Source organism: Palaemon carinicauda, chromosome 33 (genome assembly GCF_036898095.1).
Source record: "Palaemon carinicauda isolate YSFRI2023 chromosome 33, ASM3689809v2, whole genome shotgun sequence".
In the NCBI taxonomy this organism is placed as follows: Eukaryota; Metazoa; Arthropoda; class Malacostraca; order Decapoda; family Palaemonidae; genus Palaemon; species Palaemon carinicauda.
The window spans coordinates 75,268,952-75,296,918 of record NC_090757.1 but is presented as its reverse complement, the minus strand read 5'-3'; the positions used below and the strand labels follow the sequence as shown (position 1 = coordinate 75,296,918).

Sequence of the window (27,967 nt, the reverse complement as noted above, 5' to 3'; positions counted from 1 at the left end):
CCCGTCGGGCAGACCGTTGCCCGTCGGGCAGACCGTTGCCCGTCGGGCAGACCGTTGCCCGTCGGGCAGACCGTTGCCCGTCGGAAGACGAGATCAGACTGCTGTCCATCTGCACCAAGGCGGAAGATCGAGAAAAAAGGAGTTGTAGGCTGCAAATGGAGATCCAAAAGGCGCCTCAAGCACCCTTATAGGGAGATGAGAGGCCCTTACGACGAGGCGGACGGTGGGCCTTACGGCGAGGGAGGCCAACAGCAACAGCAACAGCAACAGAAGAAACCTCCGAAGAGGAGTCTCTATGAGTGTACTCTCTCACGAACGAAAGAGAAACACTTCGTGGAAGAGACTGGTCAGCCAGTGACCTAAAAGGAGCAATCCTCCGAAGAGGAGCTCCTGCAGTTGCCCAGCCCCTTGAGCGAAACTGCAGGTGCGACTGCTCAGCACCAAGAGCATAGTCGCCCGAAAAAAAAAAAAGGCAAGAGAAGAACCCCCCAAAAGGGGAAAAACTCAAGCCTGGACAGGAAAAACTTCCCTCGGAAGGAAAGTTATCCGCCCAAGGAGGCAAGCCTCCTGACTGTTCTAAAATGAACTGGAGAGCTGTCCGTCGACACGGGAGTACTACCAGTAGAAGGAGACACGCCCCTGACGAAAATACAAGGGGGGAGGCAGCAACAGCCGAATCCCCAGGACTCCACCAGACAGCTCACACCGTTGCTATATTACAGAAACGAACTAGATCGGTAACTGTAAAAAAAAAAATAAAACAAATAATATTAGTACACATTCATTCCCCCGGGAAGGCTCCGAAGAGGAATCCCGAGGGAAAGGAACAAGAATTACACAACAGGCACGTGCCCTCACAACCACTTACACTCGCGGAAGGAGAGCTGTAACCAAAACAGAATTATAACAATTATAATTATGTAACTATGTAATTATGTAATTTAAAAATGAATGAACACTAAAGAAAGAACGAAAACCCCGAAAGGAATCGTTCTACAAGCTGAAAAACAAAAAACAACTACAATTAGATTCATAACTAATTGATACAAACGTACGGCGTAGCAACCCCCCACACGGAAAGGAAGCTAGGCTACAAGGGCGTAGTAACACGTAGTAAAAGGGTGAACGACCTCAAGAGAGAGAGAGAGAGAGAGAAAGACATAAGTCAAACTCGATCGCCACCCATAAAATACGCCGTGGTGGCCTAACTGCTGAGGCCTCCACGTAGATATCGTACACTACACACACACATCTGAAAAGGAAACTTACTTATTTCTATACTCAAATATATATACAAACATGAAAACATGTTTACATATATATTGAGTAAATGAAAAGTAAGCGATTAAGTAAAGACAAAACAGACAATGGCTGCCAAGCGAGGACCAAGACAGAGACGTCTGTCACAGTCCGAGCCAAAAGTTAAAGTGAGTATTCACCTGTGTGTGAGGGGGAGGAGGGGTAGCTAGCTACCACTCCCCTACCCCCCCGCTACCTAGCGCGGGGGTAATACACCCTCGTTAAATTCTAATGGCTCGCCATTTCAGCTACGCTAAAAGTAATACCCTTTGTAAATAGCGTGGTTTGTATTTCGGTTACGGAACAAATTAAGTATAATAGCACCAAAGACTTTTCGCCTCTTCTAGCATCTTCAGAATATAGTTAAGAATCAGGGTGAAACACAATCATTATGGCTGTTGTATTAGTTATCTTTTTAAGGCATTCATCCGGTAGAAATTACAGTTACAAATTCATTTCTTCTTATAAAACCACATATATCATCACTAATATTAAACATTTAAATTTACAGTCATGAAATATGTGATATACATGGCAACCCCCATCAGGCCTACTTCAAAGATTCCGTTGACAATTGAAAATAATTTTACATTTAATAATTTCCACAAGTTTTAAAATACTAACTCTGAATTTATTTTAAGATCCTTTACATGGAGATTTTATAATTATCGGGTTGCTTGTTTACCACTGAAAGTATCTTCTTTATTTTCAAATGTGTATAAACCGCATGTGCTTATTGGTAACCTTGTGAAGAATCAGACATGAAACCGTATAGATCAGATCACGAAATGATGAGCTGTATATCTCTCCTTATTTTTATTTTGTGTAAAGATTCGTTTGCCTCCCTTTGTATTACAGTATCCCTTTATGATGGTTTTCTTCTTTAAGTTCACCTGCTTCTCTGTCATTCAGCACATTTCAATATTATCCCTATATTGTGCAGAAATCAAATTTTATCTCAAGAATATTACAAATTTTGCATTTTTTTTCTATTTTTGATCCTGTAGTTTTAGAAGTGCTAAAATACTATTCAAGGACTTACATTGAGTTCAAGTTGATAACACATTGGTAAATTTAACTTGTAAGAAGAGAATCGATGTATTTAGGAAGTTGATTTGTTTAAAAAATTAATGAGCAGACTGTGGTTAGTAGCTTTATCCCACAAACAAGGACTAATAAGTGCCACAGCCTCTGTACCATGGTCTTCCACTGTATTGGGGTAGACCTCTCTTGCCTGAAGGTACACTCACGCACACTATTCTATGTTCCCTTATTTCATTTCCTTACTGGGCTATTTTCCTTGTTGGACCCCTTAAGCATCCTACTTTTCTAACTAGGGTTTTATCTTAGCTAGCAATGATAATAATAAAAAGGAACATACCTTGAATTTTTCATGGAGAGATTCAATGTCATCCTTGACTCTCTGAATCAGCTGCGTCTGATATTCCCTTATGGCACCGCGAATATGGGGTCTCACAAACAGGGCGTTGAAACGAGAGAAGATGCGGAACATTTCATTAGCATTTTTGGCCGTGCCCAGTTGGTCCCTCAGTCGCGCTGTGATACGAGTCTGATGAAAGCCGTGAAATATAAATTAAAAGACTGGTAAATGTTTTAATTTGTATTTCTACAACACGAGCAACTCAAAATAAAAGTACATAACTTCCACTTGCTATAGTAAACAAGATGTTGTTGTCTATAACAAAATATTTCTTACAATTACAAATGTTTTAAATAGATTTTTACACTATAACATACTGAAAACAAAAAGAATATTTCCAGTTGCTACAAAAAAAGAGGTTGTCTATAAAAAAAATTCTTACAATTGTAAATGAATCGCAAATGTTTTAATTTGTATTTCTACACAAAATGCATTAATAAAATATACAACTCCAAGTTTCTATAAACAAGACGATGTTGTCTATCGCCCAACATTTCTTACAATTACAAATGATTGGCAAATGTATTAATTTGCCTTTTTACACCACAACATACTCAAAATAAAAGTAAACAACTTGCTGTTGTTATTAATATGATGATTTCTATAACCAAACTTTTTTTTTCAATTGTAAAAGATTGGCAAATGTTTTAATTTATATTTATTACACTACAACACACTGAAAATAAAAATATATCATTTCCTGTTGTTACAAAAAAAAATGTCTATAACCATACATTTCTTACAACTATAATAGATTTTCACATAATTTGCAACCATTCAAAAATTCAAGATAAAAATCATGCAAAAATCAGCTTATACTACCTCGACCCTGTCAATTCGCTCATCATATCGTTTCAGAGCAGCTTCCCACATTTCCGTTCCTTCCTTTGTTATGTCCAAGCCGTCCACCTCTTTCACATTTTCATAAGCAAGGTTAACCTGTTGAATGTCAATTCATATAGTCACTCCCGGAGCTATAGTAACAAACAAAAAACACTCAAGATTACTCTGAAACAACAAGTAGAAAACTCATGAAATAAAATCAAAAGATGCAGTAGATAATGATTTCTCAAACAGAAGCAACCTGTAGAATACTTAAAAAAAAAATGACAGTATAGATGATTATGATTACTCAAAAAAGGTAGATACTGGTGAAGTTCCACTAGTTAAAAAAGCATCAAAATTCAGAAAAGAAATATAACTTACTTCTTCAATTGCATTCAAGTCTGCTGCATCCATTTCAGGTTTAAGTTCTGCAGTGTCTCCATCCGCTAGTGTTGTGGTCTTCACAACAGTTGGCCGAAGGACTCTGACTATTACTGTACGCAGCTGTTCATGCTGTCTCCTAAACTTCCTCATTTGCTCCATTCGGAGCTGTAGTTTCTTGTGTGCGGGACATACCCTCCATACCATCTTCAACTGCTCATCTCGTTTCTTCTTAACTATATCCCTGATGATGTAAAATCAAGAATAAAAAACCTGGCTTCAAACCTCACAGCATTGGTACAACAATGACTTTCCAAATAGAGTGATATTGTAACGGGTTCATAATAACAGCACTTTGTCTAATACTAGGATACCATTGCAAAAATATGACAAATTCGGAGATCATTTGTATCTTTTCCTAACTAATACAAACCTATAATTATTTGTGGATTATATTTCAGCAAAGCCGAGGGTGGCTGGGGGTACCCAGCCGTCTCTATATATACTATCACAGCCGTGAGCTTTGTTACTTTTTGATTGCAGGCAGGACTTCTGGGGTACAGGTGATGGCGGGCAAATTTATATAAATAACTACAGGTTTCTATTAGTTAGGGAAAAATACAAATTATCTCCGAATTTGTCCTTTGTTCCCATACTAACAAACCTTACGTTATTTAAGTGAATAACTCACTCTTAGTAGGGTGGAAGTCCTAATTCTGGCATGGACATTGACCCGGGTTTACCTAGTTACAGTACTATATGACTATGGTCTAGGGAAAACCTCGACACCTAGCTAAACATACAAAATAGTGAGTATGATAGCGGCCTGAGCAATTCATTGTCATGAGAGCTATGTACGTCTTGTAAAAACGCTTTCCAAGTTTATATAGGAATTTGTAAAGACATTTCCCGTTGCTTACTTCGCGGGAAGAAACGGGGACGTGGACGGTATATTAACTTTTTACTATACTAGGCTACATAAGAAAAGTGATAATTACCTGCGCAGGTTAAAGCCAGCTTGCAGAAGGACCCTTGGTGCTGTACCCCAAGGAGGGGAAGATGAAGAAAGGAAATTGCCAGACACACACTCATTCATCCCAGTCTTAACCCAGGTAACCAATACCCTCAACCATCTGCAACTTGTCCAACAAGGAGCCCAACGTATTTCTTGAACCACTTGTTGAGCAGCTACCACAGGCCGATAGTAAACGTATTGAGTCTCCTATGGGTCATGTCTTTAAAATAGTGGACTGTAAAAGTACTTTGACGTTTCCACAAGCCCACCTGCAATATCTGCAACACAGGAAAATTGCTTTTGAATCCCAGGGACGTACTGATGCCCCTGACATCATGGGCTCTAGGGTCGTCGAGCCGGAGGAGGATCAGGGACTAGAGCTCTTTCAATCACTTGGTGTATCCAGGATGAAATAGTGTTCTTAGTGATCCTCCTCTTAACCCTTCCGGAGCTAACAAAAAGTGATGTTAGTTGGGGCCATGTTGCTGCAGTGCATTTAAGATATCTCAAACTTATCACTGGGCACAGTAACAATTAATCTGGAACATTGGTTACAGAATGTAGACTCATAATCTGAAAGGGCCCAAATCTAGGGTCCGGTACCCCCGGATTTTGCGTCTTAGCAATGAACTCAGGGATGAAGCCGAGTGCCACTCCCCCCCCCCCCACTTTCCATTGAATGGGCGATGTCATATATGAGGCCATGAAGTTCACCGACTCTTTTTGCAAAGGCTAAAGCAAGCAGGAACGACATCTTCAAAGTGAGGTTTCGGTCAATTGCATGACATAATGCAAACCACATTCCAGGGAGGAGGCCTGATCTCTGACTGAGGGCAAGTGATCTTGTAACTCCAGATGAGTAGAAAAAGCTCCAACAAAGAAGAAATACTGTATCCATTCCTTTCAGCTTGAAGGCAAGGCTCAAGGCTGAGCGATAGCCTTTCACTGCCAAGACTGAAAGGAGCTTTTCCTCCCTAAGGTATACAAGGAACTCCGCCATTACGGAGATAGAGGCATAGAGAGGAGAGATATTCCTTCCCGGACACCACCCACAGAAGATTGCCCATTTTGCCCGGTAAACTGAGGATGAGGACTTACGCAAGTATCTGGACATTCTCTAAGCAACTTGTTGCGAAAAGCCCTTCTGAGAGAGGAGCGTGAAGTCGAAGCGACTGCACGGTTCTGTGGAAGATGTTTGCGTATGGTAGTCTGAGTAGATCTGGTTGTGAAGGGAGTTCTCTCAGCAGATCTACTAGTAGTTGCAGGAGGTCCAGGAACCACTCTACATGATAGCAGAACTAAAAGGGTCACCATTAGGATTTTGGATGCTCTAGTCTTGTTGAGCAAACTCATCAGACAGAACGGGGGAAAGGCGTACATGTCAATGTTGTCTCACCGTTGTTGAAATGCATCCTACCATACAGCCTCAGGGTCCTGGACTGGAGAACAATACAGCAGAAGCTTACTGTTCAGAGATGTCGCGAACAGGTCTACAGTCAGAATTTTGTTGGCTATCAGAGGATTCAAAGACCATTCTGAGCCTATATCTGAGTCGCTTTGCTCAGATTGTCTGCGAGCACATTCCTCTTGCCTGGAACGAAGCAAGCTGATAGGGACTATGAATGTTCTTTTAACCAACTGAGAATCTCTACTGCAAGATGGTATAAAAGCTGCGAAAAGGTACCGCCTTGTTTGTATGTATAAGCCACCACTGCGGTGTTGTTGCTCATCAACACCACCGAATGGCCTGCCAGCAACTGTTGGAACTGATGAAGAGCTAGGTATGCTGATCTCTAAGAGATTTATGTGCTGGTGCCTTCCTGACTCTGACCAAAGGCCAGAGATCGTGTGATGCAGCAAGTGGGGCCCCCATCTTTCTTTTGATGCCTCTGTAAAGAGCATCAAGTTCAGAGGAGGGATGAGAAGATCTTGACCTCTGTGAAGGTTTTCGTCTGCCACCCACCAAAGCAGGTCAGTCATTTATTCCTGAGTGATTGGAACTCGAGTGTTGAGTGTATGGCAGATCTGAGTGTTGGTTCCGCACAGACTTTAGCTGCCACTGCAGGGATCTTATCCTGAGGTGGATGTTTGGAATTAGACGGAGGAGAGAGGTTAGGTGACCTAACAGACTCAACCAACGATGGGCTGATAGATCTTCCCGTCTGAGGAGAGGTGATGCCACTTCTCTCAGCCTTATTTTTCATCTGATGGGAAGACTTTCTGTTGGACAATGTGTATTAATATACCGAGGTATCCCCGTCTATGCGAAGGAAGCAGTGATGAAATTTCGAGATTTATCAAGACCCCCAGATCCTGGCAAAACTTGAGAAGCATGGCTTGGTGACGAAGAAGGGATGTCTCTGAGTCTGCCACAACCAGCCAATTGTTTAGATATCTGAGGAGACGAATGCCGTTCCTGTGAGCCCAAGATGACACTAGGGTAAACACTCTGGTAAAGACCTGAGGTGCTGTCGCAAGACCAATGCAGAGAACCTTGAACTGGTATATTCTGTCCTCCTGTATGAATCAGAGATACTGTACCTCTTTTCCTTGAAGACAGATGGATTTAGATCTGTAAGCATGCATCCTTGAGATCCAGAGTGCACACAAAGTCCCTTGGTCGAACCGCCTGGATGACCGTGTCTGCCGTCTCCATCATGAACTAAGTCTGTTGAACAAACTTGTTCAGGGGACAGACATCGATGACTGGTCTCCAGCCTCAAGATGCCTTTTTCACTCAAAAAAATTGACTGTTAAAGCCTGGAGACCTGTCCACAACCTCTTGGTAAGAGCCCTTCTGCAGCATGGTCTGGACTTCAGTTCGGAGGGCCAGCTCCTTTGCGGATCCCTTCAAATAGAAGCTGAAGTGTACTGGATCATGAGTCAGGAGGGAGAGATTGAATGAACAGGATGTGATACCCTATAGCGACCACTTCGACCGTCCAGGGATCTGCCCCGTGATGCTGCCACCTCTGCCAGAGGTGCTGCAGCCATCCTTCCAAAGGTGGTAGGTGGTGAGGATTCCTATTCCTAGCAGTAGTAACTACCTTAGCTATTCCCTTTCACTCCCTTCTTTCCTCTGGAGGGCTTGTTTCCTTTCTGGCCTTTGGACTGAAAGGAACGTCTGGACACCTTAGTAGGTCCTGAGGACCTATAAGTTATCATTATTATTATTATTACTTGCTAAGCTACAACCCTAGTTACAAAAGAAGGATGCTATAAGCCCAGGGGCCCCAACAGGGAAAATAGCTCAGTGAACAAAGGACACAAGGAAAGATAAATATTTCAAGAACAGTAACATTAAAATAAATACAGTATTTCCTATATAAACTATAAAAACTTTAACTAAACAAGAGGAAGTGAAATTAGATAGAATAGTGTGCTCGAGTGTACCCTCAGGCATGAGAACTCTAATCCAAGACAGTGGAAGACCATCGTACAGAGGCTAAGGCACTACCCAAAACTAGAGAACAATGGTTTAATTTTGGAATGTCCTCCAAGATGAGCTGCTTACCATAGCTAGTCTCTCTTCTACCCTTACCAAGAGGAAAGTTGCCATTGAACAATTACAGTACAGAAGTTAACCCCTTGGGTGAAGAAGAATTGTTTGGTAATCTATGTTGTCAGGTGTATGAAGACAGAGGATAATCTGTAAAGAATATGCAAAACTATTTGGTGTATGTGTAGGCAAAGGGAAAGTGAACCGTAAACAGTTAGAAGGATTCAGTATAGTACTGTCTGGCCTGTCACAGGCCCACATAACTCTCTAGCGGTAGTATCTCAACGGGTGGCTGAGGGATTAGAAGTACTGTAGCCTGCTGACCACTTTCGACGACTTCCTCCATCGCTCAGTTGAAAAGAGATGAATCCTCAAGGATGGAATTCCTTAAACGTTAAACTTTCACCTTTGGCACCTGTTTGTGGAATTTCCCAATGACGGTATTCCTTCTGTTAAGTATAGCATTCGCCCACAAGGTGACAATGTGGTGCGACAAAAACTCAAAGAGTTCAGGTACCCGACAAAAGGAAATACTACAAAGACTTCCTAGCGAACTCATTTGAAAGATGGGGGAAGCGCACCATGTAGCCCAAGGACCCCAACCATAGGTCGAGCCAAGAGGCAGCCTGCATGGTGTACTTCGCGCCTCTTTCTATGTTGAAGAGCTCAATTGCCGAGAAGGAGGCTCTCAGAGAGGAGAGGGTTTGAGTTGGAAGACCCTTCGTCAGAGATTCCACTGAAGGGTCGACGGACATGGTGGAATGCGTTTCCCCCTTAATCTCATAATACTTCATTGTAGAACGAAAGGACGCGAAAGACTGTGAGGAGGAACCTGCTCTCAAGGAACTGGAAGTTCCGACTCTGGGCGATAACCTTCCTTTAGGTGGCTGTCAGGCCTTTAGACCAGGGGAAGGCTGCACTGGTCCTAGGGGGCTTCTGGGTCTCAAAGATCTTGTTGAGAACCATATCCTTCCCTTCCTAGGTGGTGGTGCCAGGAGTTGACCGCTCATTGATGGCGATCATGCAAGAGAGGACCTGCCAAAAGGTATGTTACGATTGTCGTCTCTCTTGTTTCCGAGAGAAAGTTCGGACTAGCTGCTCTCAGAAGATTTTCGTCATCCATGTCCAATGGCTCATCTACCTCCAGGCTCACATCCAGAGCTTGGGGTAGGTCAGGGTCGTCAACAGGATCGATTGAGGGACCGGCCACAGGGGACCTCCTGTTTGCCTCTGCCAAACGGACTTCCTTTGCCTTGGCGTTCTTGGGTTTGGTTTTGATGTCTTTGAATTCCCTTCACACAGGGAAGGGTTCCTCCAAGATGTTGCAAGGGCTTAAAGACACCAATAGCCAAAGCCTCAGCTGCAGGAGCCATAGGTTCTTCCTCAGGGAGAAGTTAGGAAACAACGCTGGTCCGCAGACACTAACTCAATTTCTTGAGTGTTGAAGGGGTGGACAGAAATCTCCCTGGGAGAGCCAATGTCCCTACTCATTCTAGGACGGATGAGATCGCTGTGCGGTGGAGTTATGCCTCTCATCCTCCTCTTTTGTCTCTTAGTCATGGTCTCAAAAGCCTTCACAGGAGTAACGGGAAGGTTATCCAGATAAGGATAAGAAAGTGGAGGCAACTCGGCACTACATCGAGAGGGGGAAGATCGTCGTGCCTTGTCCGACAAATGTCTCCTATGGTCAGAACTCCTATGAGAAGAGCTCGAGTCAGACTCCAAGGGAAACCGAGGAGTAGCCCTGACTGAAATAGTCGGGGGCTGTGGCAATGGAGAAGCCACACTCAAGGACTTATGTAGGGTAGTTAGGAAGGGAGCTCAGCACCCTTTGATAAATCCTGGGTTTCCCTAGAGAATCCAGGAGGAGAACATCTTCTAGGAGGAACCCCAGAGGGAGCATGCAGAGACATAGAGTGTCTGTGGAAACAGGAGGAGAACATCTTCTAGGAGGAACCCCACAGGGAGCATGCAGAGACATAGTGTGTCTGTGGCAACAGGAGGTGCTCCTTCTTCAAGCGAAGAGGACAGTCCGACCTTATACGCACGTTAGCATACCTATTAGGAGGCTCCTTAAACCATTCTAGAAAGGGTACAGTATAAGCCTGCACTAGAAATGCTATGAGCCGGAGGTATTGGTACCCATCTTGCTTGCGGTTCCGAAATCCCTACTCGTGAATCGCTTGTTGAAATTGTTCATTTGTGTATGAAATCATAAGATTCGGGCACAAAATGAGAGTTTCGTGCGACAATGGGCGCGATTCACGAGTAGAAGTGCTCGTAACATGAGCACTAGGAGTCATACTCGACGGAGGAAGCTTCGGGCATTCCTGTTGCTTCAGAGGACCGCCTACGGCAGACATAGTCAGCAATGATGGCATCTGAGTAGGGACAACTTTAAGTGTTGGCGAGCATGTCACGGAGGGACGCATTGTAAATCGTTGCATGAGCGAACGTTGCGCTAAAGCACCCCAGGAAGCAAAAGGCACTGGATGCGGCTTAGCTGGACGCCTGTCTACAGAATGATTTGTCTCAGGATCAGGTTCGGTCAGGGGTCGTTTAGGTGCAAGACGGGATGAGGAGCAACGTGCTAATAGACTGCACGTACGCTTACCTCTTCCTCTAGACGAGGAACAGCTAGACCATGATTGCAAACACAAACTTCGCAAACATGAATGTACTGTTCGTGATCGGGAGCGTCTACCCCTCGATCGAGAATTGCATGAAAATCTTGAGTGCCTAGCTCGCGAATGTGAGCGTTGCCCTCGCGATCGTGAACGTCATCCTGGTGAACGGCACCCTCGCGAGCGTGAGCTTTGCCCTCATGAACGGGAGCTTCAAACTCGCGAACGTGAGCATCGTCCTTGACATCTAGAGCGGCGCAATCTAGACCGCGAGCATCCAGACCTAGTTCTAGACTCAGTTGCTTGTGATCGTGAAGAACGCAATCACGAGACTCTACCTCAGGAAGAGGAATGCCTCCGAGGAGAGCGTTGAAACCATCGGTGTCGTGAGCGTGAAGCTCTAGAGCAAGAACGCCTTCTGAATGAAAAGCGTTGAGATTGTGATGACCTACGATCTGAGTGATCTTCAGATTGTCGCGAATGACAATCAGCAGAAGTGTTCCAAAGGACAAGAGGATGGAGAAACTTATCCCGGCACGCCGCTGGTGGAGGGAGCGCTGGTCTCTTGAAGATCATCACCTTCACCTGAAGTATTCCTGTGTGGAGAAACTGAAGGCTGAAGGTTAATACACGACGATGTCCCAGGATGGCGAGTAGGATCGTCGTTAGCAGGAGAACGTTGGAGGGACGAACACGAGTGATCGCCTCGTCCACGCGTGGAAGGTCTAGGAGAGAGCGACAGATATACCTTGCAAACCTCCAAAGTATCAGAAGTTGAGGGCTCTGGAGTTCGAAGAAGCTCTTCCTTCATAGGGGGTGCAGAAAACCCTAGGGACAGCCACACCTGCAACATATCTGCAAGGGTAAATGGCTTTCCGACCAATGGAGATGAAGTTGCTCCTCTAGGGAAAACAACAAACCCCCAGTACCCCGAGGTTGCCAAAGAGTTAAGCGGTCTGCACTCCTGCTCAATCGCCCCTCGAAGAGCATGAACGAGAAGGAGCCTTAGAAAGAGGTTTGGGGGTGGGAGAAGAAGAACGCACATTCCTTGCCCCTGAGGAAGAAAGATTGCTCTTAGACTTCTTCTTTCTGTGCCGTCCAAACTTCTATTGGGAGGCAGGCCACTCCCTACACTCTTCACAGGGCGAACCCTGCTCGCAGAGATGCAGGTCGATATGCAGCAACGACATAAAGGTACAGCACACAGCACCCTCGCGCCAAGGACAGGTCCACATGAAGGCGGTCAGAAAAAGCACAAGCACACCTGAAAAGAGAAAGATTACAAAGTCAATGGCAGCATTTGGAGGAGAGAGGGGAGACATCTGCTCTCTCCTAGCCAAAAAATAAATAAAAAAGTGACATAGCTCACGGCCATGAGAGTATATATAGAGGCAGCTGAGTAGCCCCAGCCACCCCTGGCCTATCCACTCAAACGGTTAGGCAGGGTTGCTACTTCGCACTTTTGATCTAATGGCTACCTTCCAGATTCGCCGGAAGACAATCCTCATAAATAACGTAAGGTTTGATAGTGTGGGAACAAATAAAGGACTTCATACCGTATATAACATACATTTGAAACAAATCCCAGTCAAAGGGTTTGGTAGAGCATACATGCTGTACTTGAAGATGAACAAGTTTTATTGCTAAGGAGCTGTATCCAAGGACTTTAACCTATCAGCAAACTTTTGACCCCGGATTCTTACAAGTTAAAAGACTTTTAGTTTAAATAAAAGTAAACATATTTACCCATATGCTACATTATTTAACTCAGTCCAAGCTATAAGCTAATTACCTTGCAATCCAATGTTACCAACTGATTTAGGAAAAGATTGTATACAATAGTTAAATGGACTAATTCCAACAAGACATAGCTTAACTAACAAGTTCTACATTCAAAGTACTTTTGAACTCATTAAACATGTTGGCTATGAATACAGCCTGTTTTCCAATGACAACCTGTTTGTAAATTTAAACCATAAACATTAACATCTTAACATGACAAAGCATTAATGTCAGACTCACCTGAGTAAACCTTGTAGTTTCTCATACTCATCATCCCAAGTCATGAATACATCGAAACACTGGGTCATGACTTTTTCAAACTCTTCAAATGGGATGTGCATTAATCTGCGTGTCCCCAAGACCTTGAAATTAAGACGAAAAGTTGAGAATGTTCCTACAATATGTATACTATACATTATCTAAATATTTTCCAAATAGGAGGAATTATTTAATCAATTTTGTTCCAAAGCAGCAAGTTTTGACAAAATATATATTACTTTTGGTTTGATTTTTGCAACTATTAATGTTAATTAATTAATGTTATTATCATAAAGGATAAACATAGAAAATATCATTATTCTATGAATTAGCAAAAGAAATGCATTTAAACATGAAAAAAACTTTACAATCAATTGTAAGAAAAAATACCAGACAACTCCAAATGCTCACATTGGTTACAAAGGAATACTCTATTTTCATTGCTAGATTCATTAAAAGAGAAAAAAATACATATTTGAAAGTAATTTGTATACTTCCTAATGATAAAAACCTGTAGCTATTTATAAGGATTATATTTTTGGTGAAGCTGGAAGACTAACCATAAGAGTTTTTAGTAAGGTGTAACTACCTGCCCGGTAGTTAGTGTGGGGGGGGGGAGGTTAGCTTCCTACTCCACTCACTCACACACTAGTGCTGTCTCGTCGCTTTTGATTGCAGGCAAGACATCACGGTGGACAGGTGATGGTGGGCCAATTTGTATAAATAGCTACAGGTTTGTATCATTAAGAAAAACATATATTACTTTAAAATTTGTCATTTCTTTAGACACTAAATACAACCCCTTTCCCTATTTATAAGGATGACTCACCCATTAGGAGGGTGGAAGTCCGAACCAACTTTTCCTGTACGTGCTCTGTAAGTAATAAGGAGAAAAACACATCTGACACTTCGCTAAATTCCATGCAATGCACAGTTAGCGGCCTGAGCAATCCGTGTGATTGTGATACAAACAATGTGACTGGTGTAGGTAAGAGTTCTCAGAAATATATTAATCTTGTAATCAACTAGAGATGTTACCCAATCCCACCCTGCCCGGGAGTATGGAGACGTAACAAGTATTATTTCTACATTAAGTTACACAAGGGAAATGGTTTTACCTGCAATTAGATGAGGCCAGCCTGCAGAGAACCATAAGTGATGTTACCCAAGAGAGGGGAAGATGAAAGAAGGAAAGACCCAAGCATTCTTATCATTCACCCCAGACTAATCTCGGGTTGCCTTTGCCCTCAACCCTCTGCTCCTTGTTCAAGGAGCCTGAGGTACTTAAACCACTTGTTGCGCATTCACCACAGGGCCAATGGAGAACGTCACCATATTCCTGTTGGTCACCTCTTGCAGGTAGAGGACGGTGAAGGTAGCTTGATGCTTCAACGTGCCTGCTTGTGGGACCTGCGCCACAAAGTAGTTTCTCATGTCACTAAGGGCATACTAAGGCCCCTAATGTCGTGAGCTTTGGATCGTCAAGACGGGGGAGGATCGGGATTCAGTGTAAGTTCTATGACCATGCGAATCCAAGCAGAGATGGTATTCCTTGTGATCCTCCTCTCAACTTTCACCAGTAACAAAGAACACTGATACTCGGGGGGCCAGCTGCAGCAGTTCTTTCATGATAATTCCTCAAACTCCTCACTGGGTAAAGTAACCATTGATCTGGATCATCAGTTACAGTACGAAGACTTCCAATCCGGAAGGACCCATATTATTATTATTACTTGCTAAGCTACAACCCTAGTTGGAAAGGCAGGATGCTATAAGCCCAGGGGCTCCAACAGGGAAAATAGCAGAGTGAGGAAAGGATACAAGGAAAAATAAAATATTTTAAAAACTAACAAAACTAGAGGAAGAGAAATTAGATAGATTAGTGTGTCCGAGTGTACCCTCAAGCAAGAGAATTCTAACCCAAGACAGACGAAGACCATGGTACAGAGGCTATGGCACAACCCAAGACTAGATAACAATGGTTTGATTTTGGTGTGTCCTTTTCCTAGAAGAGCTACTTACCATAGCTAAAGAGTCTCTTCTACTCTTAAAATGATGAAAGTAGACACTGAACAATTGCAGGGCAGTAGTTAACCCTTTGGGTAAAGAAGAATTGTTTGGTAATCCCAGTGTTGTCAAGTGTATGAGGACAGAGGAGAATCTGTAAAGAATAGGCCAGACTATTCGGTGTATGTGTAGGCAGAGGGAAAATGAACTGTAACCACACAGAGGATATAATGTAATACTGCCTGGACAACCAAAGGACCTCATGTATCTCAACGGATGGCTGATGCCCTGGCCAACCTACTACCTACTGTATCTATATATAGGCCTGAGTACCCTGCTTCTCACAAGTCCTGCTATGAATGTGGATGTCATGAGATTCAGGTAATAAAAGTTTGTGGCAGCCATAACAACTTCTATTTGTGTTCGATCTACTGGATTAAAGACATGGATGATTCTATCTTTGATTCTTCTTACCATCATGACTAAGATAAAAGAAGATGATAGAAAAGCATTTTTGTATTTGTTGGTGATTTCAATGCTAATCATAGGGAGTGGTTAAATTCTGTTTCTCCTACCAATCACCATGGCTGAAGAGTTTTAGACTTTTCCTCTGAATCAGGCTGGGAGCAGGTCTGGTAATTGCTTGGTCCTCGCATACACTGAATCCCCTGGCATTATAACAAGTAACGCTGCTTCTCCAGTTGAGACATCTGATCATGCCTTGATTTCATTAGTAGTGAAGACTGACCAGCCTGTCCCTGATGTATCATACTCATGTAAGATTTATATGAAATCTCAAGAAGACTGGAATGGAATTTTGAGTGATTATTGGGCTTGAATTGGTCATAATTGTATAAGTGTTGATCCTGTTACCCCTTTGAATGAGAATCTAGTCAACATAATTGATAGGCATATCCCTTTTCGTGTGCTGATACCGAGTGAAGGACAAACCATGGTTCCATGATGATTGTAGACGTGGTTATTTGGAGAAGCTGGATACAGTACTGAGCTTAGAGCTTTTGCTAAGAGAGTTTATGCTTCAACTGAAAAGGAATACAATTTAACCATGAAAGAAACCCTTTCTGGTACAAACCAGGAACATAAATGGTGGACTACCCTTAAATCTGTACTCTTTGCTGAGGATGCAACAGTTCCTCCTTTACTTAAACCAGATGGCTCTGTCACTTATTGCCTGAAGGAAAAGGCAACTCTTTTAGCTGATGTGTTTGGCAGTAAAAAGAGTAATGAGAAACTTGATCTTCCTCATTCTTGTTTTCCTGAGGCTAAACTAAGTAGTTTAGCTTTTTGATATCATGATTTTAAAGTTTTCTTGATGGACCTTGATGCTTATGGAGGTGTAAATCCAAATTGTATTTTCCCTTTGTTTTTTATAAAGACTAGATTTCTAAGCTCCAAAGTTATCTATTATTCTGCACAAGTTAGCAATAAGAGGAGCTTTTAGCGCTTGTTAGAGAAAGGGTAATGTTATCCCACAATGTGTTTGTGGTACCTCAAGTCCAATTGAGTACTGCCCAATTTCTATAACTCCCATATTATCTAAAGTTTTTGAACGTCTTTAGGCAAAACGTCTAATAGGTTTGCTGTAGGTAATCATCTCTTTCCTAGTTCGCAATTTGGTTTGGCCTTGGAGCATGGGATGCCCTCTTACAAAGGTAAGTCAAAAGGTTCAATGAAAAATTAAATATACTCTTTATTTAAATAAATTCCAATATAATTTTTCTACATATCTACCCTCTAACTCTATAAACTTTTCGAGGCGCTGTTTCCAATTCTGCAAACTTCCTTTAAGAAAATATCTTAAATTTTTTAACGTCTTTAGGCAAAACGTCTAATAGGTTTGCTGTAGGTAATCATCTCTTTCCTAGTTCGCAATTTGGTTTGGCCTTGGAGCATGGGATGCCGTCTTACATAGGTAAGTCAAAAGGTTCCATGAAAAATTAAATATACTCTTTATTTAAATAAATTCAGACATAATTTTTCTACATATCTACCATCTAACTCTATAAACTTTTCAAGGCACTGTTTCCAACTCTCCAAACTTCCTTTAAAGAAATTTAGGGCCCTTCCATTAGACCATATTGAAACTGCATGTTTAGCAGCATTCAGAGATTCAAATCGGACTCCTCTTAAGTGTTCCTTTAGTTTTGGGAACAGGAAAAAATCTGAAGTGACTAGATCAGGACTACAGGGAGAATGTTGAAGAGTTTCCCACCTAAATTCTTGTAGGACTTCTCTTGCAACCCTTGATGAATGTGCAGGTGCGTTATCATGATGAACAAAATTCTGTGGTGCAACTTCCCTCAAGACGTTTTTTAGCCAATGCAGTCTTCAGTTTTTGCAAAACCCTTTTGTAATAGTTCCCAGCTATTGTTTCTTGTTCTTCAAGGAAATCAATCAAAATCACTCCTTTGGAGTCCCAAAACACTGTTGCCATAACCTTCTGAGCAGATATCACCACTTTAAACTTCACTGGTGCAGCTGAACCTCTTGGTAATCATTGCTTTGATTGAATTTTACTTTCTGGGTCATATTGATGGATCCAAGTTTCATCTCCAGTAACAATCCGGTCAAAAACCTCTGATTCATTTGATTCAATCTGTTAAAACTGCCAGAGAGAATTCAGCTCTTTGATGCAGCTTGTCTCCGCGCAACGCTTTTGAGACCCCATGTGCTGAAAGTTTATTCAAACCAGATTTTCATTTAGAGTTGAAAATGCTGAACTATGGGAGATCCCAGTCTCATTGGCTATCATATCAATAGTAATCCGATGATCTTCATCCAATAGATTCTGAACCAAAGCCCCGGTTGTTTCATTTGTTGCAGTCGATGGTCGTCCATTTCTTGGGTTATCTTAGAGGGCCTCCCAACTATCCTTAAATTGCTTTATCTAATCATAAACTGATTTTGATACAGAAAAATCTCCATAAACTTGTCGCAAAGCTTCAGTAATTTTTCCTGGTTTCCAATCAAGCTTGGTCAGGACCTTGATGTTAGCTCTGATCTCAAAATTTTGATTTTCCATGGGCTCATTAAGTTACTTTTCTGAAGCAGATGTTAACACCAAGGTACCAAGAGGATGAATGAGGTAATTAGTCTATATGGATCACTACATCACAGACAATTGTTTACCAAGTAATTCATTGTTTCATTCCTGTGTAAATTTTCCTAGAAACTTTTTGATTTACCCTCGTACAATCTCCAATACTGTATGGAAAGCCCTTGATTATGGTCAGGAAGTTTGTATGATTGGCCTTCATTTTAGTGCTGCCTTTGACCATATTAATCATGAGGCCTTTGTTTTCAAACTCAAACAGTTGGGAGTGGGTGGGTCGTTTCTTAGAATCATTACTGAATCTATGAGTATCAATACATTGCAAAGAGGAGTTGTTGATGGGCACCATAGTACAGGAACGTGTTATCTGGTGTTCCACAGGGTAGTGTTCATATCAAATTAATTTCTATGCTATATACATATGACATGTGGTTTAGCCTAAAAGACAAGCTTGTTGCATAAGCAGATGATGCTACACTCTTTGCATCAATTCCACCTTCTGAATCTAGATCTGGGTTTGCTGAATCTCTTAATAGAGATCTAGCTAAAATTAGTGCATGGTGCGAATTATGGGGCATGAGGTTGAATCCAAACAAAACTTAATGTATGATTGCAAGTAGATCAAGGACAGTGGCTCCTCAACATCTGGATCTCTGCATTGATAATGTTTCTTTAACTTTGTATGACACATAAAATTTGAGGAGTGATTCTTGACGGCAAATTTACTTTTGAGAAACACATTAGGTCTGTTTCTTCTTCAATTGTAAAAAAAAATGGCTTAATAAGAGAGTCTTTTAACCCTTTTACGCCCAGGATTTTTGGAAATTTCCAACCCTTAACCCCCAGGGGTTATTTTCTTTCAAGCACATTTTGCAGTATATTTCTTTTTAAATTGCTCTAACAGCCTTAATTTTTGTCATAGAGAGGTCAGGTTGGTCTCATTCTCTTGGAAAATGCCTGAATTTTCTCAAAAAATTATCAAAAATATGTAAAAAAAAAAAAAAAAATTAAATAGCATTTTTTTGCAAGGATTGATTGATTTAAAGTTTTCAGGCATCCTGACATCTAAGGTCATTGACGCCGGTAACATTTAATTTATGTATACAAAAATAAAAAATAAAATAAAAAATAAAAGAGTATTCAATTAAAATCATAAAAGTTAAATAGTTTTCAGAAGACCTGCTTCTGAAATAAATCTAAAAATGCCACTTGCATAGGACACATCATTTCCAAGAATCTTGGCAAGGATGAACCTGCCACCCTCACCTCGAGCCTCAAACAAATATCTATTCCTTAAGTTGTTATAATTGGGGCATTCGGTCAACAAATGCCTTACTGTTAGAGGTACTAAACAGTCGTCACAATACGGTTGATGTTGGCCCTTCAGCAGAAACTCGTGTGTCAACCGAGTGTGACCAATACGGAGACGACAAAGAGACGTCTCCCATTTTCGGGGCATCATATTATACCTCCAAGGAGATAAGAGATTTGTTACCTCTTGCATTTTATTGCCATCTAGGCAATCCCATTGCTGTTGCCATTTATTGCAAACCAATTTCTTGATGTCAGGTAAGAAATTATTACAGGGAAGGGATACCTTCTTGACAGCAACTCGGATGCAGCCTTCTTAGCCAGTGAATCTGCCTTCTCATTCCCAGACACACCTACATGTGCTGGAACCCAACAAAATTGAACTGTTATACCTCTCCGTCCAATAATAAAAAGCCATTCTAAAACCTTTACAACTAGAGGGTTATTAGAATTAAAAACTTCTATAGCTTGAAGGACACTCCTTGCATCACTAAAAATCAAAAATTTTAAGTAATTTTTATTTTTCCTAACATACTTACCAAGAACTACTTTCTTTTGAGTCACTTGTGATCTCCTCTCTATCGACCAAGGTTTTCGCGCCGTTACCCCCCTACTCCGCTCTCTACATAGGCCTACCCCCCCCACCCCCGCCAAGGAATGTGCCCCGAGGGCAGGATCAGGGCAGGTCACTGCCTCGCTGGGTCATTCTCCTCATTAAGTTCATTGTATTAGCCCAACCTGGCAATTGGAAGGATGGCACTCGGGGAAGGAAGGGAGGGCCATTACCCGAAAGTAGTTCTCGGTAAGTATGTTAGGAAAAATAGAAATTACTTAAATTTTTTTATTTGTTCCAACACGAATACTTACCTCGAACTACTTTCTTTGGAGACTTATACTTTAGGAGGCGGGAGTGCAATTCTGACACTTGACTTGGCACGTAGGGCCTAGAGGGCTATGGAATGCGGGGGCCTATCAGAGTGGGGGAGAGAGGGTAACTGCGCAACCTTACGCTATTATCTAAGACTCACCTCTTGAAAAGTTCTTCTGACGATTTCCCCCGAAGTGTAGTTGCGAAGAATGTGTTCATCTTTGGGGACAGCTTGTAATCTCCTAGGAGGAGAGCCAGAGAGCGGGTAGGAGATAAGGAGGACCTCGCACTTGCTCCTATAGGAGGCTAGCCCCGCCAGTGCCTCTGGCCTCACCGCTACACTGCTTGGAGGGCGGCAATGACTGTCCCAATGGAGAACCCGTCCAAGGATTTCCTTAAATAATCCTTGAGGTAGTGGGCAGTAAAGGTTGACTGGTTCGACCAAGTGCCTGCCTGCAGGATCTGTCCCACTGCCATGTTTTTCTCAAAGGCCAAGGAGGTGCTCAGTCCCCTGATGTCATGGGGCCGGGGAGTGCCTGGCACTGCCATTTTATCCTCTTCATAGGCTCTAGCGATGACTTGTCTCAGCCAGAAGGAAATGGTGTTCTTGGAAACCTGCTTCCTATTAACACCTGTGGAAACGAAGAGGTTTTTGATGCCTGGTCGGAGATGAGCTGTCCTTTCCAGGTATTTCCTGAGCGTCCGTACTGGACATAATCTCAAGTCTTCTGTAATGCCCGTCTTGGGAATGGCAGGAATTGAGAAACCCTCAAACCTCGGGTCCCAGACTGCTGGGTTCTGAGTCTTAGCCACAAAGGAAGGCACGAACCTGAAGGATACTTCTTTCCACCCTTTAGAGTGAGAAACGTCGTAAGACAGACCATGGATCTCTCCCGCCCTCTTAGCGAAAGCTAAGGCTAGCAAGAAAACGGCCTTGAGGGTGAGATCCTTGTCTCCGATATCTTTCAGGGGTTCAAAGGGGGGACGACTCAGCATCTTCAAGACCTTGGCTAAGTCCCACCGGGCCACTCTACTCGCTTGAGGGGGGCAGGACTGCTCGAAACTCTTGATCAGCATCGCTATGTGTCTCGAGGCCCCCAGGTCGATGCCCTTCAGGAGGAAGACTTGGCCTAAGGCGGCTCGAACCCCTTTTATGGCTGGGATTGACATTCCCACTTTATCTCTAAGATACACCAGAAAATCTGCTATGTCCGGGACCGAAGCTTTAAGAGGTCTAATATGTTTCTCCGAGCACCACTTCGTGAAGGAGGCCCACTTCGCCTGGTATACCGCAGTCGAGGATCTCCTCAGGTATAGGGACATTCTCTTAGCTGTGGTGGCGGAGTATCCCTCCTTCTTCAGGAGCCGCTCGATCCTCCAGGCGTGAAGGCGAAGAGAGAGAGGGTTGTCGTGGAGCTTGTAGAAGTGCGGTTGGTACAGGAGGTCTGACCTGGCGGGCAGAGGCCAAGGTGGTTGATTCGCTAGGTCCTTTAGGTCCGCAAACCACTCTCTCTCCGGCCACCAGGGCGCTACCAAAGTCATCTTTAGGTTTTGGGCGGCCCTTACTCTGTTAAGCACCTGTCTCATCAACGTGAAGGGGGGGAAAGCGTACACATCAAGGTTGTCCCACTTGTGCTGGAAGGCGTCTTCTAGGGCTGCATTCTGGTTTGGGACCGGGGAGCAATAGACCGCAAGTTGGGCATTGAGCTTTGTTGCAAAGAGGTCCATCACCGGGGAGCCCCAACGTTGAATGATGACTTTGGCTACTTCTGGGTGTAGAGACCACTCTGTCCCCACTATTTGACCCATTCTGCTGAGGCCGTCGGCCAGAACGTTCTTCTTCCCGGGAATGAACCTTGCCAGCAGCACCACGTGCTGTTCGTCTGCCCAATTCAGGATGTCTATGGCGAGGTCGCACAGCTCCTTCGATCTCATGCCCCCTTGTTTCTTTATGTAGACCACTACCGTGGCGTTGTCGCACATTAACGCCACGGTGTTTCCCCTTAGACGACTTGCAAAGTGAAGACACGCCTTCTGGACTGTTCTTAGTTCCAGGACATTGATGTGAAGACGTTTCTCTCTTTCCGACCAGGTACCCCGTGCCGTCTCTTCTAGAAGGTGGGCTCCCCACCCTTGGTTGGAGGCGTCTGTGAACAGGAGGTACTCGGGGGGACTGGACCCGAGGGGCATCCCCTTGAGGGAGTTCGACTGGCAGTGCCACCATTCCAGGGAGGTTCTCGTGTCCGGAAGGACTGGAATTAACGTTTTCTGCGAGTCCGTCTGGGACCAAAGGCTCTTGAGGTTCCATTGACTGGGTCTGAGCCTCATCCTCCCTTGGGGAACCATTTTTCCAATGAGACCAGGTGACCTATCAGTCTCTGCCAATCTCCCGCCCTCCTGGAGTGTTCTGACAGGAACGGCTGAATGATGTGCTTGAGGTTCCGTATCCTGTCCTGCGAGGGGAAAACTTTCCCCTGCACGGTATCCAAAGTCATCCCCAAGTAGCCCATTCTGTTGGATGGGGTTAAGTTCGACTTCTTCAGATTGATTACAATCCAAAGAAAGTAGTTTGAGGTAAGTATTCGTGTTGGAACAAATAAAAAATTTTTCCTTGGCGGCGGAGGTAGGCCTATGTAGAGAGCGGAGTAGGGGGGTAACGGCGCGAAAACCTTGGTCGATAGAGAGATCACAAGTGACTCCAAAGAAAGTAGTTCGAGGTAAGTATTCGTATTGGAACAAATTGTAAAATTACCCTCCTTCTCCAACGCTATTTTCTCAATAGCGGTTAATATGCCATACAGTTCGGCAGTAAATATGGAAGCGGTCAGAGGAAGTGCACCTCTACAATTAAAACCATTACTATGTACTCCAAATCCAACGCCAGCATCAGATTTGGAGCGATCAGTATAGATAAAAGTTGATCCTCTATGTTCTTTAACATGTTCATTAAAAAGACCTGGCTTCTAGGTCTGACATATTCTTCTTATCTCCAATAAAATATTTACAAAAAGATATCTCTGGTAACTTCCATGGAGGCATTGATGATACCTTGAATGGAAGTACCTTACTTCTAATTATATCCGGACTGTTTAATAATCGTTTCACCCGAAAGCCATAAGGTTGAGGAGATTTTGGGTGCAATTCAAAGTATGATGCGTATCTTACAAGGCTTGCAGTCTGAAAGGCTAGAGAGTTAGGGAGTCTTTGCAATCTAAACCAATACCGAATAATGAAGACATTCGATAAAGGTCTAAAGGTAACTCTCCAGCATCAACAAGGAGACTTGGGATAGGCGAGGTTTTAAAAGCTCCTGTAGACAATCTAATACCTGCATGATGTATCGAGTCTAATATTTTTAACCGGCTTGGGGTGGCTGAAGAATATATTTCATATCCATAACTAATTTTGGAAAAAATCAAGGCCTTGTATAATTTCAAAATAGTATTGCGGTCTGCCCCCCATGATGTATGGGACAATACTTTTAATATATTCAGAGCTTCAACACATTTAGCTTTTAACGCTTTTAAGTGAGAAACCCATGTAAGCCTACAATCAAATATCAAACCTAAAAATTTAGCTTCACTTGCACATGGTATCCGTTGACCTTTAATGCATATATCCGGGTCTGGATGTACTCCCCGGATACGACAAAAATGGACAATGGTAGTTTTACTTGTCGAGAATTTAAATCCATTCATGTCAGCCCACTGGATAATTTTATCAATAGAGAGTTGGATTTTTCTCTCAACCATTACCATTCTATTGCCAGCAAATGATATTGAGAGACCGTCCACAAATAATGTTGAGAGAACATCCCGGGGAATGACTGAGGATATCCCATTAATTGCTAGTGCAAACAGGGTTACACTCAGCACACTCACCTGAGGAACTCTTTCTTCCTGACACTTACTCTCTGATAGAGTTTCCCCCACTCTCACTTGAAAAACACTATACATACCGGTACGTCCATGGGGGTAAAGGAATGAGTTTTGTGAAACGTACCAGTACGTCCTTTGGGAGTAAAAGGGTCAAGATTTTCAGTGATCAATCAATTCTGAAGAAGTGTTTTAATTCTTTCATTCTACCTCGTTTCGAGTATTGTTCTCCTCGCTGGTCTTTAGCTGCTGATTCTCATCTTAATTGGTTGGATAGGAACTTAGGGTCTATTTAATTTCTTATGCCTGATCTAGATATTGATCACTGGCACTGTCATTCAATTAGTTCGTTATGCATGTTGCATAAGATTTTTCAAAATTCTGATCATACTTTACATTGAGATCTTCCTGGACAGTTTCATCCTGTTCGTAAAACTAGGTATTCAGTCAATTTTGATAGTTAGGCCTTTTTCACTATGAGGCTCAATACAAAACAGTATTCTACAATCTTATTCGAGTTGTGACCAAGTTGTGGAATGATCTTAATCAGGTAGTTGATTCACTAGAACTTAAAACTTGCAGAAAATGTTTTTATGTTGAACAGGCTGACATAAGTCTTTTTATAGTTTATTAATGAAATATCTGTATTGATGTTGTTACAGTTTTTAAAATATCTTATTTAATGTTAATTATTTCTCATATTTATTTCCTTATTTCCTTTCCTTACTGGGCTATTTTTCCCTACTGGAACCCATAGGCTTATAGTATCTAGCTTTTCCAAGAAGGTTGTAGCCTAGCTAGTAATAATAATAATAATAATGAAAATAATAACAACAATAATAATAATAATAATAATAATAATAATAATAATAATAATAATAATAAAACGTAATATATTTAGTAAAGGAAATAAAAGCTGTGATAACTCTCAGTACGCATGGCCACCACAGTTGCCTAGTGTAAATTACGGTAACAATGCTGAATACTTTGGTTTTTGTTTTGAGTATCCGATAAGTTTTTTTTTATTCAATAGGAATATCAGTTGCCCTAATAATAAACCATTATCTTTTATTGACTGTCTAAAGCTCTACTTTGATAACTATTAAATCAACTGAGAGAGTATCAGTTGCCCTGATAATAAATCATTTTCTTTTAATGGCTGTCTAAAGCTCTACTTTGACAACTATTAAAGAGAGAGAGAGAGAGAGAGAGAGAGAGAGAGAGAGAGAGAGAGAGAGAGAGAGAGAGAGAGAGAGAGAGAGATTTTCCAGTAGTAATAAATAACACACACACACTCATATATATATATATATATATATATATATATATATATATATATATATATATATATATATATATATATATATGTGTGTGTGTGTGTGTGTGCATATATAAATACAGTGCACTGTGTGTGTATATAATATATATATATATATATATATATATATATATATATATATATATATATATATATATATATATACATATATATATATATATATATAGATATATATATACATATATATATATATATATATATATATATATATATATATATATATATATATATATATATATGTGTGTGTGTGTGTGTGTGCATATATATAGAGTGCACTGTGTGTGTATATAATATATATATATATATATATATATATATATATATATATATATATATATATATATATATATATATATATATATATATATATATATATATATATATATATATATATATATATATATATATGTATGTATGTATGTATATCATATATACAGAATATATATATATATATATATATATATATATATATATATATATATATATATATATATATATATATATATATATATATATATATATATATATATATATATACAGTGATACCTCTGGATACGAAAGTTTCTGCTTACGAAAAATTCAGGATGCGAAAAGTGATTCGAAGATTTTTATGCCCCAGGATACGAATAAAATTTCAGGATACGAAAACCTTACAAGATCCCAACTCTTCGCCGAGAGTAATTTTAAAAAGCGCGCTCCGCCAGACTTTGAACTTGGGTAGACTCACTTACAGCCTCCCGCTCACCCATCGGTTATCTCCCTACTCAGACACTATCTGACGCCATAAGATCCTCCTTTCCTATTGGTCGGCAACTATCCCAGCTTGCCTACGCACGGGAGTTCATCTCTCTCTCTCTCTTTTCGTTCCGACCACGGTATCGTTAACAGACATTCTGTTGTGTGCTTTCGCTTGTTTGACTTAGTGTTAATATACAGTACATTTGTACGCCACGTGTTATCGTTAATAAACATTCGTTACTGTGCACTGTACTGTATTAGTGTTTACTATACATAGACTGTATATAACGCACGTAGTGTATTATATTACGTATTACTGTAGCCATGGGTCCCAAGAATGTTGCCGAAGGAAAGAAGAAGACGATGCTCTCGATGGCGACGAAACTTGAAATCGTTAAAAAGTACGAGTCTGGCATGCGTTTAAGTGCGATCGCCAAGGAGTATGGCCGGAATCCATCTACGATAGGCACCATCCTGAAGCAGAAGGCGGCCATAAAAGCAGCGACACCTTCTAAGGGCGTCACTATTTTCTCCAACAAGAGAACGCACGTGCATGACGAGATGGAGAGGCTGCTTCTTGTGTGAATCAAGGACAAAGAGATCGCAGGAGACACCATCACTGAGACTACAATTTGCCAGAAGGCCTCCGCCATTTTCGGTGATCTCGTGCGTGCTCAGGCCGAAGAAGGGGCAGGAGAAGGAACATCCCAGCAGGAACCCCCAGAGTTCAAGGCTTCTCGTGGGTGGTTCGAGAAGTTCAAGAAAAGGACTGGCATCCATTCAGTGGTACGGCATGGGGAGGCAACCAGCTCGGACACGAAGGCCGCCGAAGCCTTTGTTAAAACGTTCGAAGAGTTGACTCTGCAGGAAGGCTACAGTTCGCAGCAAGTTTTCAATTGCGACGAAACTGGCCTTTTCTGGAAGAAAATGCCTCGTCGGACGTTCATCACGGCGCAGGAGAAGAGGCTACCCGGACATAAGCCTATGAAGGACAGGCTTACCCTTGCTTTTTGTGCAAACGCCAGTGGGGACTGCAAGATAAAGCCCCTGCTGGTGTACCATTCAGAAAATCCCCGAGCCTTCAAAGCCCACAAAGTCATCAAGGAGAACCTTCCCGTGATGTGGAAGGCGAATGCAAAAGCCTGGGTAACGAGGCAACTGTTCATTGATTGGGTGAATGTCTGCTTCGGTCCGACTATCCGAAAATATTTGGAAGAAAAGCGCCTCCCTATGAAATGTCTGCTGGTGTTGGAAATGCTCCAGTTCACCCTCCTGGCCTCGAGGAATATCTTCTGGCCGAGGATTCCTTCAGAAAGGTCCTATATCTACCGCCTAACACCACCCCTCTCCTCCAGCCCATGGAACAGCAAGTTATTTCTAATTTTAAAAAATTGTACACGAAGCATCTCTTCAAGAGATGTTTCCAAGTCACAGAGTACAAACCTCACTCTGCGTGAATTTTGGAAAGATCACTTTAACATCGTGATATGCCTCAAACTCATCGATCTCGCTTGGCAGGAAGTTTCAAGGCGTACCCTGAACTCATCTTGGAGGAAGCTGTGGCCTGATGCTGTCTCTGCACGAGACTTTGAGGGGTTCGGGAAGCCTGGAGGCGAAGCCGAGATCGTTGAC

The 27,967-nt window shown here is 42.1% G+C and overlaps 1 protein-coding gene across 2 annotated transcripts in view; it reads right to left on the bottom strand.

Moving 5' to 3' along the window:
* The window catches only part of LOC137625988 (dynein heavy chain, cytoplasmic-like), a 770,344-nt gene that overhangs the window by 515,334 nt on the left and 227,043 nt on the right, over nucleotides 1–27,967 (bottom strand). For both annotated transcript variants that reach the window (XM_068357067.1, XM_068357068.1), the window contains exons 9-12: nucleotides 13,107–13,228; nucleotides 3,947–4,190; nucleotides 3,563–3,679; nucleotides 2,681–2,869 (exon numbers count right to left, since the gene is read on the bottom strand). In XM_068357067.1, coding sequence (XP_068213168.1) covers nucleotides 2,681–2,869; nucleotides 3,563–3,679; nucleotides 3,947–4,190; nucleotides 13,107–13,228 — 672 coding nt within the window. The remainder of the gene's footprint in view (nucleotides 1–2,680; nucleotides 2,870–3,562; nucleotides 3,680–3,946; nucleotides 4,191–13,106; nucleotides 13,229–27,967) is intronic.